This window comes from Balaenoptera borealis, assembly GCF_965194805.1.
Source record: "Balaenoptera borealis genome assembly, contig: HAP1_SCAFFOLD_1247, whole genome shotgun sequence".
In the NCBI taxonomy this organism is placed as follows: Eukaryota; Metazoa; Chordata; class Mammalia; order Artiodactyla; family Balaenopteridae; genus Balaenoptera; species Balaenoptera borealis.
Genome location: NW_028122970.1, coordinates 105,699 through 121,605, shown reverse-complemented (window position 1 = coordinate 121,605; position 15,907 = coordinate 105,699). Strand labels below are relative to the sequence as shown.

General features: G+C 44.2%; 1 protein-coding gene across 1 annotated transcript in view; it reads right to left on the bottom strand.

The window, feature by feature from the left end:
* The window catches only part of LOC309621945 (uncharacterized protein), a gene marked incomplete at its 5' end in the record, with an annotated part of 69,769 nt that overhangs the window by 16,355 nt on the left and 37,507 nt on the right, over nt 1-15,907 (bottom strand). Inside the window, 2 exons of the mRNA XM_082409216.1 lie at nt 3,384-3,521; nt 12,064-12,201. Of these exons, the coding sequence (XP_082265342.1) occupies nt 3,384-3,521; nt 12,064-12,201 (276 nt within the window). The remainder of the gene's footprint in view (nt 1-3,383; nt 3,522-12,063; nt 12,202-15,907) is intronic.

The window sequence follows — 15,907 nt, the reverse complement described above, 5'->3', positions numbered from 1 at the left end:
ATATATATTTCTCCTAGGCTTAATACCTCTTACTTGCTGGGTAAAAATATGAAGGAGCACAATAATGAAACTCTTTTACACTTATTATTTTGCTGTCTGCTTCGTACCGGTTTTCATTGAAATACTTGTCTATATGTGTTGTGGCTACCTATACATGCACATTTATTGCATTCTGTTGCTTGTTATGCATTTTTTACTGACATACCTTCTCTGTCTGTATGCATTGGCTAGGAATTCATTCACCTCTATCACCTCCATCGTGTCTTCTGGTTAATAGTATTCACTAAAATAGAGTGGGCAAAATTCACTTTCATAATATTGCATGGATAGTACAGAATGCCATTTGTTAGTAAATTCATTAGGCTTCGATACTTGCCACATACCTCAGTTTTCATTAATATCTATGGATTTCTTTTTCGTTAACGTAATATGCTTGTCATGATTTTTCTTTGTCTTTCTAGAACTTATTGTATCTTCCTCCATATAAATCATACGCAATAGATCAGCTTATTCATCTATTAATTATTACTGCTATTATTATTGGTGGTGGTGTTATAACCACTTTACAGATGAGTAATCTGAAGTAATCAGATAACTCTTCCCTTTCCAAAAGCACTTAAGAAATCCACTTTCGGGTAATCATTTTGAGGTAGGATGAGAAACCAGGCTTGAAGAGGGCAAAAATGACTCTTTCAATTCACCAGTTGGACTGAGCTGTACGTCACCTCTAGGTAATAGCGTGGGAACTGCACAAGCAAAGGGAGACACTGAAGACGACAATGGTAACAGCCGTACTGTTTTCTAATGGACAAAAAAAATGCCTATATTATAAGTTCTATTTCTCCTGCTTTCTGGCAGTATCATGCTCAGAGTGGAGTCCTGGCAAGGAAGTCAGGATACTTAGGTTCTGAAACCTGGTAATGATACTAACATAATGAGAGAACTTGAACAAGTCAACCCGACCTCTCTGAGCCTCAGTTTCCTTACTCACGAAATGAGACTGAGAACATCGAAGTTCTCTAAGGGCCTCCTAGTTCTAAAATGCTTCCAGTCTAGGAAATAGCATAGAAGTCAATACGAGTGCAGGCTGAAGGGAAAGACAGGGCAGGGAGAAGGTTGCTTCCAGCCTAGAGAACAATCTCTGAACCACACCACTTGGCTCTTCTGCCCGTCTGTGCCCAAGATGGGAGCACAGGCAGTGAATAGAGAAGAGTGGAAAACTGCTCAGTCCTTACAGCCATCATTAACTGTCTGATTTTGGGTTTCTCAGGAAGTAGTGATAGTAGAGGTGTCCTGATAGCAAGAACCTTCAGATGATGCCGTTCCTCAAACGTAGTGAGAATTTCTCAACCTCCCTGAGTTTTTCATGACCCTCTTGTTCTTACAGAAAATTTCCAACATCCATCTCTACTTGGAACTCTAAATTCTCTGCAGCATTCTCCTCCTGTGGTGAGCAATGCAACTTCCCTAACACGAAGTGTCTGCAACTTCTCCAGAGTCTCTGCCCCTGCCGTCAGTTCGGCATCGGCTACTGGTACCCCTTTCCAGACACTCATGGGTAGTGCCTACCTTTACCAACATTCTAGCACGACTATGTTATCTGGAGTTACTGACCACAGCCAGATCTCCACTTCAGCTGCTTCCTATCCAGGTGTTCTTGAGTGGGACATCACAGCAAGCACTGAAAAGAATTCTTCTTCACTCGGAGACTTTACTCTGGCACTCACTGACCGCCACACAGCTGCCTCCTCCATGTTTCTGGCAGCCCAGGATGATAAAACTTCAGACGCCAAGAACATGGTCCCTCTACATCCATCGCTTTCTGCCAGCCTTGCTCAGGGAACACCATCTCAGATTCCAAATCAGGGGCAGAGCCGCCTGTCACTTCCCTGCCAGGAAGGAAGCCAGGTATATTACTGTAACCAAGGCACACTGGGGTCTTTACTGTATGGAGAACTTGGCTCCTGCCCGCAATCCTACGGCTCGGCGTCATACACAGGAAGTCGGGCCTCTGGGCAACCAGAAATGGGAATGGGACTGAAGGAGATTCAGCCCACAAATATCCGACCACCAGCTTCCACCTCTGCAGTCTGCCACCCTGTGTCTGCTCAACGCATCACAGAAACAAGTTTTCAAGGTGAGTATAACAAACGCCAGAGAAAGTTGAAGAATGAGGTCGGCATTCAAAAATGGGGTCAAATCGACAGCTGGGAAGGGGTGTAGAGGCAGGTAGAATTTAGATCCTGAGCCTTTAATAACCACTACCTTCGCTCAGTGCCCTCTGTTTTTAGACTCTATATGAGAACACCTAGGGCTTCCCTGGTGGCGCCGTGGTTAAGAATCCGCCTGCCAATGCAATGCGGGGGACACGGGTTCGAGCCCTGGTCTGCGAAGATCCCACATGCCGTGCAGCAACTAAGCGCATGTGCCACAACGACGGAGCCTGCATTCTAGAGCCCGTGAGTCTCAACTACCGAAGCCCACGTGCCTACAGCCCATGCTCCGCAACAAGAGAAGCCACCGCGATGAGAAGCCCGCACACCGCAACCGAGAGTAGCCCCCGCTAGCCGCCAACTAGAGAAAGCCCGTGCACAGCAATGAGAGACCCAGTGCAGCCAAAAAAATAAATACGTAGAATAAATAAGTTCAAACAGTAAATAAATACATAAACATAAATTACAAAAAAAAGAACACCTAATGCAGGTGGGAAGGTGGGAGGGCCACTGTAGAGGTCATCTATGCTACATGTACAAGAACCCCGAGAGCACACCAATCGGTACCACACTTTTCACTGCTGTAGCCGATCATTCCCCCTGTACTGCCACACTGTAGCACTCCCTTCCCTCATCTACTGCTATAGTCTCTTCGGAAGGTGTTTCAGAACTCTTGTTATGAGAGTGCCAGTTGAACTGTCCTCACTTCCTTCATTTATACCAGGATTGAAGACCTTGTGGTCCGAGATCCTGTCCAGAGAGCAAGCAGGCTAAGACTCTGTCTTTGTTGATGTATTTCATCAGCAAGGGCTCTACCCCCTCTCCTAGTTCATGGTGTGACGTGTTCTTGGCCTCTCGGGAAAGTGGGGAGAATGGAAAGGACCCTATATGAGAATGCTAGGCTTTGTAAAACATTTCAGGTTTTTAAAAATAAGACTCATTTTGTATTGGACTTATAAACAGTCCTATGAAATACAAAGCGAGCCGAGAATCAGTGACAGGAAAGGCTCACCAGTAAGAATTACAACAGTCACCGCTTACCTCGTAGCATACGGCACTGTCCGTGATCCTTAAGAAGAGTTAGTAGAAATGCCTTGCCCATCTTGCCCCTGAACCCCTTGAAAGGTACATGACTGCTGTGTTGGTGTTTAGGGGGAGCATCTCACTTACCAGGGACTGACTTCTCCCTTGATTCCTCTGTAGTGATGGAGACTTCCCCGCTGATGAAAAATTCCCTGGGATTGCAACCTCCAAGCCAGACAGCTTTCCTATGGAATGACAGAGAACTTGTCAAGGTGAAACACCAGTCTGCGGGAGAAAGGGAGGAAGAGAATGATGGAAATCGTTTCTGGGAAACTATTCTTACATTATGTGTTGTTTGTTACCGGTAAATAAACTGAAATCTTCTTAACAGTAAAACAAAATCTAAACCACTAAAGCCAATAATACAGGAGTATAACTTTTGAAAAAAATTTCTTTGGCTGCGCAGCATGTGGGATCTTAGCTCCCCAACCAGGGATTGAACCCACGCCTGCTGCATTGGAAGCGCAGAGTCTTCACCACGGGACCACCGGGGAAGTCCCAGGACTATCACTTTTAAAGGAGAAGGTACAAACCCCTCGGTTCTATGAACTGGAGATTTTTAGTAAGAAGTCAATATATTTGTTGTTAGGCTCATTTTATGTTAGGCTGTCTCCCTGCACAGGATGCAGGCGCCTTGAGGATGGAAATCATATCCCTCTATAGTACGTCCCTCTTCTTTCTGCTTTGCAGTTTGCTGCTCCACTTGCTCAACCCCACCTAGTAATAACCTATACTTCCCTTGTTCCTGTTTTCCCATCTGGAAAACAGACAAAAGGCAACCAAACAACGCAAAGGTCTCAACAAATAAGGGATATCCAAAACCAGAGATGGCCAGAACTTCTGTATCCCTGATGAAACCTAGCCCGGTGTTCAATACTTAGGTATCATTAATTCATGCGTGTTGACTGAAACAGTTGAAACTCAATTCTTCCACTTCCCAGTTTAGTTTTAGTCCTCATACAAAACCTGATAATCAAATTCCTTAATGCTAGGAATCACAGTGAAAAATAGTATCTGAACTGACTTCTGTCAGATGAGTGAGAACTAAGGTTAATTCAGTGTATCTGAAGCATAGAAAGTGAGGGCAAAAGTGGCACAAGATGGGACTAGAGAAGCAGAGAGGATTCTAGACCACGCAGAGTCTTAAAGGCCAACAGTGTGTTTTCTATTCTCAAAACAATGTTTGTGAGCGATGTTTATGAGCAACGTTCCAACTTGCTTTGAAGGTCTCTTGTGTGAAGAATGGATTGAAAGGAAACAAGATATATGGACGCTAGTTAGGACCTAATCGCAACAGACAGGCAAGTTCAGTATTAGGATGTTGAGGACGAGCTGACAGATTCCAAAGAAATTCAGGAGATGAACTGAAGCGGGCTTAATGGGGTAGGAGATGGAAGAAAGGAAGGTCTTAGGGAATTCAAGGGTTTACTGCACACATGAGCAAAGTCTCAAAATTAATCATTTGAACGTACAGAGGTGGATCTCCCAAATGACACCGGTTAGGAAGCAACGGTACGCCCTTTAGAATTCCTAGAGACAACACAAATCAACTGTTTCGATGGAAAATTCGGCGGGACCCTTGATTTCCATGGGAATACAGAGAAAAGAGACACTGATCTGGCTTGCAGGTATTTAGGAAGTTGTTAGCCGGACATCACCTACTAGTATCATGTAAGTAGGCCGTCCGAAGTAGGAAGCTTAGGGGAAAAACCTGGAGGAAAACTTAAAAGCTTAAGCCACACCTCTACACTACACCACCTTTCACAATTTCTTCTCAGATAAGCATCATCCCCATCAGTGAAGAAACTCGTACCTCATAATAGGAAAAACAGGCCTAAAGATTCAATGTGTGTCTTGGGAGGTCCCATCTATGCGATATCTTCCTGGGACCAGAAAAGGCCCCAGGAAGATCAATCTCTGCACCCCTGAAAGCTTACCACCAAGGAAAATGACTAGGTCCATAGATTTCCTCCCTCAAACCAGCTTACCTCACACATAGATCATTAGCAACTCCGCCCTTACTCACATTATCACAGTCACAAGAGTGGTTAGGGAGAAAAGCACTAACCAGGGGAACTAAAACAGAGGCAATCCAGGCCAAGCTGGGCTGGTGGCAGATATCTGCTCCTTACGCTCGGGTGCATAATGCGACTCACCACAGTGCCTTTTTCACAGACCCTTTTGAACGTTTCTCCACAGAATCCAACAGCTCAAGTTAGTTCATGACGCTTCAAGGTCAACAATCGTCAAGAGAAAAACATGCAATATGTCTTACAATGTTGGATTCCTTACAAACAGGACAAGGAGATAACCATGTAGACAAAACCAGAGCATTTGAAAACATCTGTATTCTACAAACACACCAGTGAATGCTATAAATAAGGTACTATGACATAAAACAAAATGAAAACTAGATGTGAGACTGTTCTCTTCAGTGTACAGACTTCATGGCAGTTGCTGCACACTATCTAGCTACTTAGATCTTTAACTCTCTGTTCTGTTAATACCAAATGAGGCCCAAGTGTGTCAACCTGTTTCCCACAGAAACCAAAAAGTCTACATGCATCTCTTTTCTCCTGTGCCCTTTCACCTTACCTGCTCCCAATTCTCCACCAACGTCCTCCTCTTTCTCTAATTATTCTCCTCTTCATTTTGCTTGGCCTTGCCCCCAAGCATGCAAGACAGAGAGTCCTAGAGGTCCAAGATTCTAGAGTGGCTGTTTGCAAGGCGGAGGAGATTACAGTAACTGCCACACTGTATATACTTCTGTGCAAAGAAAAAGGGACAGTGTTCAGAATGTCTCTCACATATAACAAGAGCTGGAGATGGCAGGATACCTGTGTGGCCCAAGGAACTAGAGCTAGCAAATTATGGGCCAAACAATTGCAACCAAAGGCTGGAAGAGGAAAGGTCTGCAACCAGCTCTGTCTCCTAGCTCTCTGGTATTTGCTGCCAACGGGCAGAGTCTATTTCGTGAAGCATCAAGCACTGAAAAGAAGACTCCTGCTGCTGGAAGTTGACAGGAAGTAACGTCCAATGCAAGATCAAGGCTTGTCCTCGAAGCAATGCCCATAATGGAAGAGAAAAAAAAAAGAGAAAGCGGAAGTGAAATGTTAAGTCGCAAGTCCAACCTGGCCCCCAGCCTAGCCCAGCCCAAGGAAGGTAGGAGTCAAGGAGAAGAAACTAAAAGAGAAGAGCCTTGGACCACAACATTCTCCACAAGGTACACTCAAGAAACTTCACCCTACTCTTGAACCAAGTTACAAAGAGAGCTTCTTAATCCCTACTTTGGCTCCTTAAAAGCTGCTATCAGTTCACTCATTAGACACATATGATTTCAGAACAACTGTAATAGTTCAAACTAGATGGCTCTTTCCTTCCTAAGGATTATTAATTAAAGAAGATCTATATAGCTCTAAGTATATGATACATAAAATAGAATACTCTGTAGAATATAAGTAACTCTTAGTTCAGTGTATTAATGAACGTCTGTAAGAAATGTGGCAATGATTTCCCTAATGGAAGAGCCTGGGGGAGGTAAATCTGTCTTCTAGGATTTCCTCCCCAGAGCTCAGAAACTCAGGTGTTGTTTTAGCTCTCCTACACTCTCTTCACCCAAGCCCGCCTTCCTGTTGGGGATCGGACCTCCCTATTGGCTCTCTCATACCTTTCAACTGCCTGCTTTGTGACATCACTCTCCTACCAAACCTACTACCACTTGGTAGAGTCTTGGGGTTTCCGTGGAGCTGTTTGGACCAGTAACCAGTGACCTCTGTACTGGACACGTGCGCCGTTCAGCTGCAGCCACTCGGACATCCTCTAGTGTTGTCTCCTCATCCCTTGTACCTGCAGTGGATGCTTCCTCTTCTCTGACCATGTCAGGTAAGAAAAGAAACTTTGGAAAGTTTTGCGTTCGATTTCTTTTGCCCCTAAATTGAGTAGGAGATTCAAAATAGCATGGAATAATGAGGGAAAGTATTGAACTACACGTCTGGAGACCTAATTTCAGTTTTGACTTTGACGTTTACTATCTGTGTGACTTTGGACAAATCACTGGCTGTCTCACAAAGCCTGTTGCTTTCCTTAACTGTTACGTTAGGATACCACGTTGGGTTGATCACTCTGATCCCCTTCTTTTCCAGTATTGAGCCTTAAAGGGTACCCATGTAGAAAACGAAATCAGACACTTCTCAAGAGTGTTTCAACAGAAACATAGAAAAGCCAGGGGACATAGAAAACTAGCAATATATACCAAGATGTTTCATCTCTAATGGTCTCCCTCCACTAGGATTTCGACTAGTTGAAAAGAGAGAATAGGGAGAGAGGATGGAGAGTACTGGGCTCTACAGGGAGGCACAGAGTCGAGCGTAAGGAAGTTTAGGATGGTTTTCATTAGCACAGGCCAACAGGCACCAAGAGATGGGAGAAAATGTAAGAATGAAGAGGGAAAGCATAGAGGAGCTCTCAAGAAAAACGGAGTTTGCAATGGAATGCTGATGGGAACCAAAGATTTTCAATTAAAGCAGAAACAGCACAGAGGGAAACCTGCTCAGAGCAGGGCAAAACCAAGTTGATGGTAGCAAACCCTTACATTAACAGACTAAGAAGGAAAGTAAGGCCAGAACAGGGGATCACCAGGAAAGGCAGCTTATCAGAAAAGTCATACTCCGTTTTCTTTCTTTTATTGCCTCTCTGAATACAGTTGGCCACTTGACAGTTTTGAATATAAACATTTTAGAAATACGTTTTAGAAATGATGCCTCCTATAAACAAGCAACCACAGTGGTTATCTAGGGGGCTGCTTTTCAGTGTTTTATTCTTTCTAATTTTTAAACTAGGTAGACATTTCACCAATTCAACATTTTAAGTGATATCTTCTAAATTGAATCAGAAGGACTATTTTCCTTGGTGTGATATGTAGGTTCTAAGGCAAGGCTGCTTTTCATTTTTACAGTTATTTCCTTCCTAACACAGAGAGCACATTGATCAACAGCCATCGTTCGCTTGTAGAGCTTAGCTACCGAAGAAGAAGAAGAAAAAGTCAAGCCCCACATCTCTAATTCCCCCCACTTAGGGAATTCCCTGGCGGTCCAGTGCTTAGGACTCGGTGCTTTCACGGCCAGGGCCACGCGGCGCGGCCAAAGAAACAAAACAAACAAACATCCACGTTTATCGAAAACCATATTGTGGAGTCCTGTGGATTTTCTTACATTTGAAAATCTTTTTTAATTGGATTCTAGGCATGATGGTTTTTTGAGGTTTTGGGATGCCATCTTCTTGGATGCTGAAGATGATTCTAATCTAAGTTCTAGGATAAATCCAAAAACCTTCCTGATACATTTTAAGCTTCCTTTCTGCTTATTATATAAGCTATATTCATTGAAATATATATTTCTCCTAGGCTTAATACCTCTTACTTGCTGGGTAAAAATATGAAGGAGCACAATAATGAAACTCTTTTACACTTATTATTTTGCTGTCTGCTTCGTACCGGTTTTCATTGAAATACTTGTCTATATGTGTTGTGGCTACCTATACATGCACATTTATTGCATTCTGTTGCTTGTTATGCATTTTTTACTGACATACCTTCTCTGTCTGTATGCATTGGCTAGGAATTCATTCACCTCTATCACCTCCATCGTGTCTTCTGGTTAATAGTATTCACTAAAATAGAGTGGGCAAAATTCACTTTCATAATATTGCATGGATAGTACAGAATGCCATTTGTTAGTAAATTCATTAGGCTTCGATACTTGCCACATACCTCAGTTTTCATTAATATCTATGGATTTCTTTTTCGTTAACGTAATATGCTTGTCATGATTTTTCTTTGTCTTTCTAGAACTTATTGTATCTTCCTCCATATAAATCATACGCAATAGATCAGCTTATTCATCTATTAATTATTACTGCTATTATTATTGGTGGTGGTGTTATAACCACTTTACAGATGAGTAATCTGAAGTAATCAGATAACTCTTCCCTTTCCAAAAGCACTTAAGAAATCCACTTTCGGGTAATCATTTTGAGGTAGGATGAGAAACCAGGCTTGAAGAGGGCAAAAATGACTCTTTCAATTCACCAGTTGGACTGAGCTGTACGTCACCTCTAGGTAATAGCGTGGGAACTGCACAAGCAAAGGGAGACACTGAAGACGACAATGGTAACAGCCGTACTGTTTTCTAATGGACAAAAAAAATGCCTATATTATAAGTTCTATTTCTCCTGCTTTCTGGCAGTATCATGCTCAGAGTGGAGTCCTGGCAAGGAAGTCAGGATACTTAGGTTCTGAAACCTGGTAATGATACTAACATAATGAGAGAACTTGAACAAGTCAACCCGACCTCTCTGAGCCTCAGTTTCCTTACTCACGAAATGAGACTGAGAACATCGAAGTTCTCTAAGGGCCTCCTAGTTCTAAAATGCTTCCAGTCTAGGAAATAGCATAGAAGTCAATACGAGTGCAGGCTGAAGGGAAAGACAGGGCAGGGAGAAGGTTGCTTCCAGCCTAGAGAACAATCTCTGAACCACACCACTTGGCTCTTCTGCCCGTCTGTGCCCAAGATGGGAGCACAGGCAGTGAATAGAGAAGAGTGGAAAACTGCTCAGTCCTTACAGCCATCATTAACTGTCTGATTTTGGGTTTCTCAGGAAGTAGTGATAGTAGAGGTGTCCTGATAGCAAGAACCTTCAGATGATGCCGTTCCTCAAACGTAGTGAGAATTTCTCAACCTCCCTGAGTTTTTCATGACCCTCTTGTTCTTACAGAAAATTTCCAACATCCATCTCTACTTGGAACTCTAAATTCTCTGCAGCATTCTCCTCCTGTGGTGAGCAATGCAACTTCCCTAACACGAAGTGTCTGCAACTTCTCCAGAGTCTCTGCCCCTGCCGTCAGTTCGGCATCGGCTACTGGTACCCCTTTCCAGACACTCATGGGTAGTGCCTACCTTTACCAACATTCTAGCACGACTATGTTATCTGGAGTTACTGACCACAGCCAGATCTCCACTTCAGCTGCTTCCTATCCAGGTGTTCTTGAGTGGGACATCACAGCAAGCACTGAAAAGAATTCTTCTTCACTCGGAGACTTTACTCTGGCACTCACTGACCGCCACACAGCTGCCTCCTCCATGTTTCTGGCAGCCCAGGATGATAAAACTTCAGACGCCAAGAACATGGTCCCTCTACATCCATCGCTTTCTGCCAGCCTTGCTCAGGGAACACCATCTCAGATTCCAAATCAGGGGCAGAGCCGCCTGTCACTTCCCTGCCAGGAAGGAAGCCAGGTATATTACTGTAACCAAGGCACACTGGGGTCTTTACTGTATGGAGAACTTGGCTCCTGCCCGCAATCCTACGGCTCGGCGTCATACACAGGAAGTCGGGCCTCTGGGCAACCAGAAATGGGAATGGGACTGAAGGAGATTCAGCCCACAAATATCCGACCACCAGCTTCCACCTCTGCAGTCTGCCACCCTGTGTCTGCTCAACGCATCACAGAAACAAGTTTTCAAGGTGAGTATAACAAACGCCAGAGAAAGTTGAAGAATGAGGTCGGCATTCAAAAATGGGGTCAAATCGACAGCTGGGAAGGGGTGTAGAGGCAGGTAGAATTTAGATCCTGAGCCTTTAATAACCACTACCTTCGCTCAGTGCCCTCTGTTTTTAGACTCTATATGAGAACACCTAGGGCTTCCCTGGTGGCGCCGTGGTTAAGAATCCGCCTGCCAATGCAATGCGGGGGACACGGGTTCGAGCCCTGGTCTGCGAAGATCCCACATGCCGTGCAGCAACTAAGCGCATGTGCCACAACGACGGAGCCTGCATTCTAGAGCCCGTGAGTCTCAACTACCGAAGCCCACGTGCCTACAGCCCATGCTCCGCAACAAGAGAAGCCACCGCGATGAGAAGCCCGCACACCGCAACCGAGAGTAGCCCCCGCTAGCCGCCAACTAGAGAAAGCCCGTGCACAGCAATGAGAGACCCAGTGCAGCCAAAAAAATAAATACGTAGAATAAATAAGTTCAAACAGTAAATAAATACATAAACATAAATTACAAAAAAAAGAACACCTAATGCAGGTGGGAAGGTGGGAGGGCCACTGTAGAGGTCATCTATGCTACATGTACAAGAACCCCGAGAGCACACCAATCGGTACCACACTTTTCACTGCTGTAGCCGATCATTCCCCCTGTACTGCCACACTGTAGCACTCCCTTCCCTCATCTACTGCTATAGTCTCTTCGGAAGGTGTTTCAGAACTCTTGTTATGAGAGTGCCAGTTGAACTGTCCTCACTTCCTTCATTTATACCAGGATTGAAGACCTTGTGGTCCGAGATCCTGTCCAGAGAGCAAGCAGGCTAAGACTCTGTCTTTGTTGATGTATTTCATCAGCAAGGGCTCTACCCCCTCTCCTAGTTCATGGTGTGACGTGTTCTTGGCCTCTCGGGAAAGTGGGGAGAATGGAAAGGACCCTATATGAGAATGCTAGGCTTTGTAAAACATTTCAGGTTTTTAAAAATAAGACTCATTTTGTATTGGACTTATAAACAGTCCTATGAAATACAAAGCGAGCCGAGAATCAGTGACAGGAAAGGCTCACCAGTAAGAATTACAACAGTCACCGCTTACCTCGTAGCATACGGCACTGTCCGTGATCCTTAAGAAGAGTTAGTAGAAATGCCTTGCCCATCTTGCCCCTGAACCCCTTGAAAGGTACATGACTGCTGTGTTGGTGTTTAGGGGGAGCATCTCACTTACCAGGGACTGACTTCTCCCTTGATTCCTCTGTAGTGATGGAGACTTCCCCGCTGATGAAAAATTCCCTGGGATTGCAACCTCCAAGCCAGACAGCTTTCCTATGGAATGACAGAGAACTTGTCAAGGTGAAACACCAGTCTGCGGGAGAAAGGGAGGAAGAGAATGATGGAAATCGTTTCTGGGAAACTATTCTTACATTATGTGTTGTTTGTTACCGGTAAATAAACTGAAATCTTCTTAACAGTAAAACAAAATCTAAACCACTAAAGCCAATAATACAGGAGTATAACTTTTGAAAAAAATTTCTTTGGCTGCGCAGCATGTGGGATCTTAGCTCCCCAACCAGGGATTGAACCCACGCCTGCTGCATTGGAAGCGCAGAGTCTTCACCACGGGACCACCGGGGAAGTCCCAGGACTATCACTTTTAAAGGAGAAGGTACAAACCCCTCGGTTCTATGAACTGGAGATTTTTAGTAAGAAGTCAATATATTTGTTGTTAGGCTCATTTTATGTTAGGCTGTCTCCCTGCACAGGATGCAGGCGCCTTGAGGATGGAAATCATATCCCTCTATAGTACGTCCCTCTTCTTTCTGCTTTGCAGTTTGCTGCTCCACTTGCTCAACCCCACCTAGTAATAACCTATACTTCCCTTGTTCCTGTTTTCCCATCTGGAAAACAGACAAAAGGCAACCAAACAACGCAAAGGTCTCAACAAATAAGGGATATCCAAAACCAGAGATGGCCAGAACTTCTGTATCCCTGATGAAACCTAGCCCGGTGTTCAATACTTAGGTATCATTAATTCATGCGTGTTGACTGAAACAGTTGAAACTCAATTCTTCCACTTCCCAGTTTAGTTTTAGTCCTCATACAAAACCTGATAATCAAATTCCTTAATGCTAGGAATCACAGTGAAAAATAGTATCTGAACTGACTTCTGTCAGATGAGTGAGAACTAAGGTTAATTCAGTGTATCTGAAGCATAGAAAGTGAGGGCAAAAGTGGCACAAGATGGGACTAGAGAAGCAGAGAGGATTCTAGACCACGCAGAGTCTTAAAGGCCAACAGTGTGTTTTCTATTCTCAAAACAATGTTTGTGAGCGATGTTTATGAGCAACGTTCCAACTTGCTTTGAAGGTCTCTTGTGTGAAGAATGGATTGAAAGGAAACAAGATATATGGACGCTAGTTAGGACCTAATCGCAACAGACAGGCAAGTTCAGTATTAGGATGTTGAGGACGAGCTGACAGATTCCAAAGAAATTCAGGAGATGAACTGAAGCGGGCTTAATGGGGTAGGAGATGGAAGAAAGGAAGGTCTTAGGGAATTCAAGGGTTTACTGCACACATGAGCAAAGTCTCAAAATTAATCATTTGAACGTACAGAGGTGGATCTCCCAAATGACACCGGTTAGGAAGCAACGGTACGCCCTTTAGAATTCCTAGAGACAACACAAATCAACTGTTTCGATGGAAAATTCGGCGGGACCCTTGATTTCCATGGGAATACAGAGAAAAGAGACACTGATCTGGCTTGCAGGTATTTAGGAAGTTGTTAGCCGGACATCACCTACTAGTATCATGTAAGTAGGCCGTCCGAAGTAGGAAGCTTAGGGGAAAAACCTGGAGGAAAACTTAAAAGCTTAAGCCACACCTCTACACTACACCACCTTTCACAATTTCTTCTCAGATAAGCATCATCCCCATCAGTGAAGAAACTCGTACCTCATAATAGGAAAAACAGGCCTAAAGATTCAATGTGTGTCTTGGGAGGTCCCATCTATGCGATATCTTCCTGGGACCAGAAAAGGCCCCAGGAAGATCAATCTCTGCACCCCTGAAAGCTTACCACCAAGGAAAATGACTAGGTCCATAGATTTCCTCCCTCAAACCAGCTTACCTCACACATAGATCATTAGCAACTCCGCCCTTACTCACATTATCACAGTCACAAGAGTGGTTAGGGAGAAAAGCACTAACCAGGGGAACTAAAACAGAGGCAATCCAGGCCAAGCTGGGCTGGTGGCAGATATCTGCTCCTTACGCTCGGGTGCATAATGCGACTCACCACAGTGCCTTTTTCACAGACCCTTTTGAACGTTTCTCCACAGAATCCAACAGCTCAAGTTAGTTCATGACGCTTCAAGGTCAACAATCGTCAAGAGAAAAACATGCAATATGTCTTACAATGTTGGATTCCTTACAAACAGGACAAGGAGATAACCATGTAGACAAAACCAGAGCATTTGAAAACATCTGTATTCTACAAACACACCAGTGAATGCTATAAATAAGGTACTATGACATAAAACAAAATGAAAACTAGATGTGAGACTGTTCTCTTCAGTGTACAGACTTCATGGCAGTTGCTGCACACTATCTAGCTACTTAGATCTTTAACTCTCTGTTCTGTTAATACCAAATGAGGCCCAACTGTGTCAACCTGTTTCCCACAGAAACCAAAAAGTCTACATGCATCTCTTTTCTCCTGTGCCCTTTCACCTTACCTGCTCCCAATTCTCCACCAACGTCCTCCTCTTTCTCTAATTATTCTCCTCTTCATTTTGCTTGGCCTTGCCCCCAAGCATGCAAGACAGAGAGTCCTAGAGGTCCAAGATTCTAGAGTGGCTGTTTGCAAGGCGGAGGAGATTACAGTAACTGCCACACTGTATATACTTCTGTGCAAAGAAAAAGGGACAGTGTTCAGAATGTCTCTCACATATAACAAGAGCTGGAGATGGCAGGATACCTGTGTGGCCCAAGGAACTAGAGCTAGCAAATTATGGGCCAAACAATTGCAACCAAAGGCTGGAAGAGGAAAGGTCTGCAACCAGCTCTGTCTCCTAGCTCTCTGGTATTTGCTGCCAACGGGCAGAGTCTATTTCGTGAAGCATCAAGCACTGAAAAGAAGACTCCTGCTGCTGGAAGTTGACAGGAAGTAACGTCCAATGCAAGATCAAGGCTTGTCCTCGAAGCAATGCCCATAATGGAAGAGAAAAAAAAAAGAGAAAGCGGAAGTGAAATGTTAAGTCGCAAGTCCAACCTGGCCCCCAGCCTAGCCCAGCCCAAGGAAGGTAGGAGTCAAGGAGAAGAAACTAAAAGAGAAGAGCCTTGGACCACAACATTCTCCACAAGGTACACTCAAGAAACTTCACCCTACTCTTGAACCAAGTTACAAAGAGAGCTTCTTAATCCCTACTTTGGCTCCTTAAAAGCTGCTATCAGTTCACTCATTAGACACATATGATTTCAGAACAACTGTAATAGTTCAAACTAGATGGCTCTTTCCTTCCTAAGGATTATTAATTAAAGAAGATCTATATAGCTCTAAGTATATGATACATAAAATAGAATACTCTGTAGAATATAAGTAACTCTTAGTTCAGTGTATTAATGAACGTCTGTAAGAAATGTGGCAATGATTTCCCTAATGGAAGAGCCTGGGGGAGGTAAATCTGTCTTCTAGGATTTCCTCCCCAGAGCTCAGAAACTCAGGTGTTGTTTTAGCTCTCCTACACTCTCTTCACCCAAGCCCGCCTTCCTGTTGGGGATCGGACCTCCCTATTGGCTCTCTCATACCTTTCAACTGCCTGCTTTGTGACATCACTCTCCTACCAAACCTACTACCACTTGGTAGAGTCTTGGGGTTTCCGTGGAGCTGTTTGGACCAGTAACCAGTGACCTCTGTACTGGACACGTGCGCCGTTCAGCTGCAGCCACTCGGACATCCTCTAGTGTTGTCTCCTCATCCCTGGTACCTGCAGTGGATGCTTCCTCTTCTCTGACCATGTCAGGTAAGAAAAGAAACTTTGGAAAGTTTTGCGTTCGATTTCTTTTGCCCCT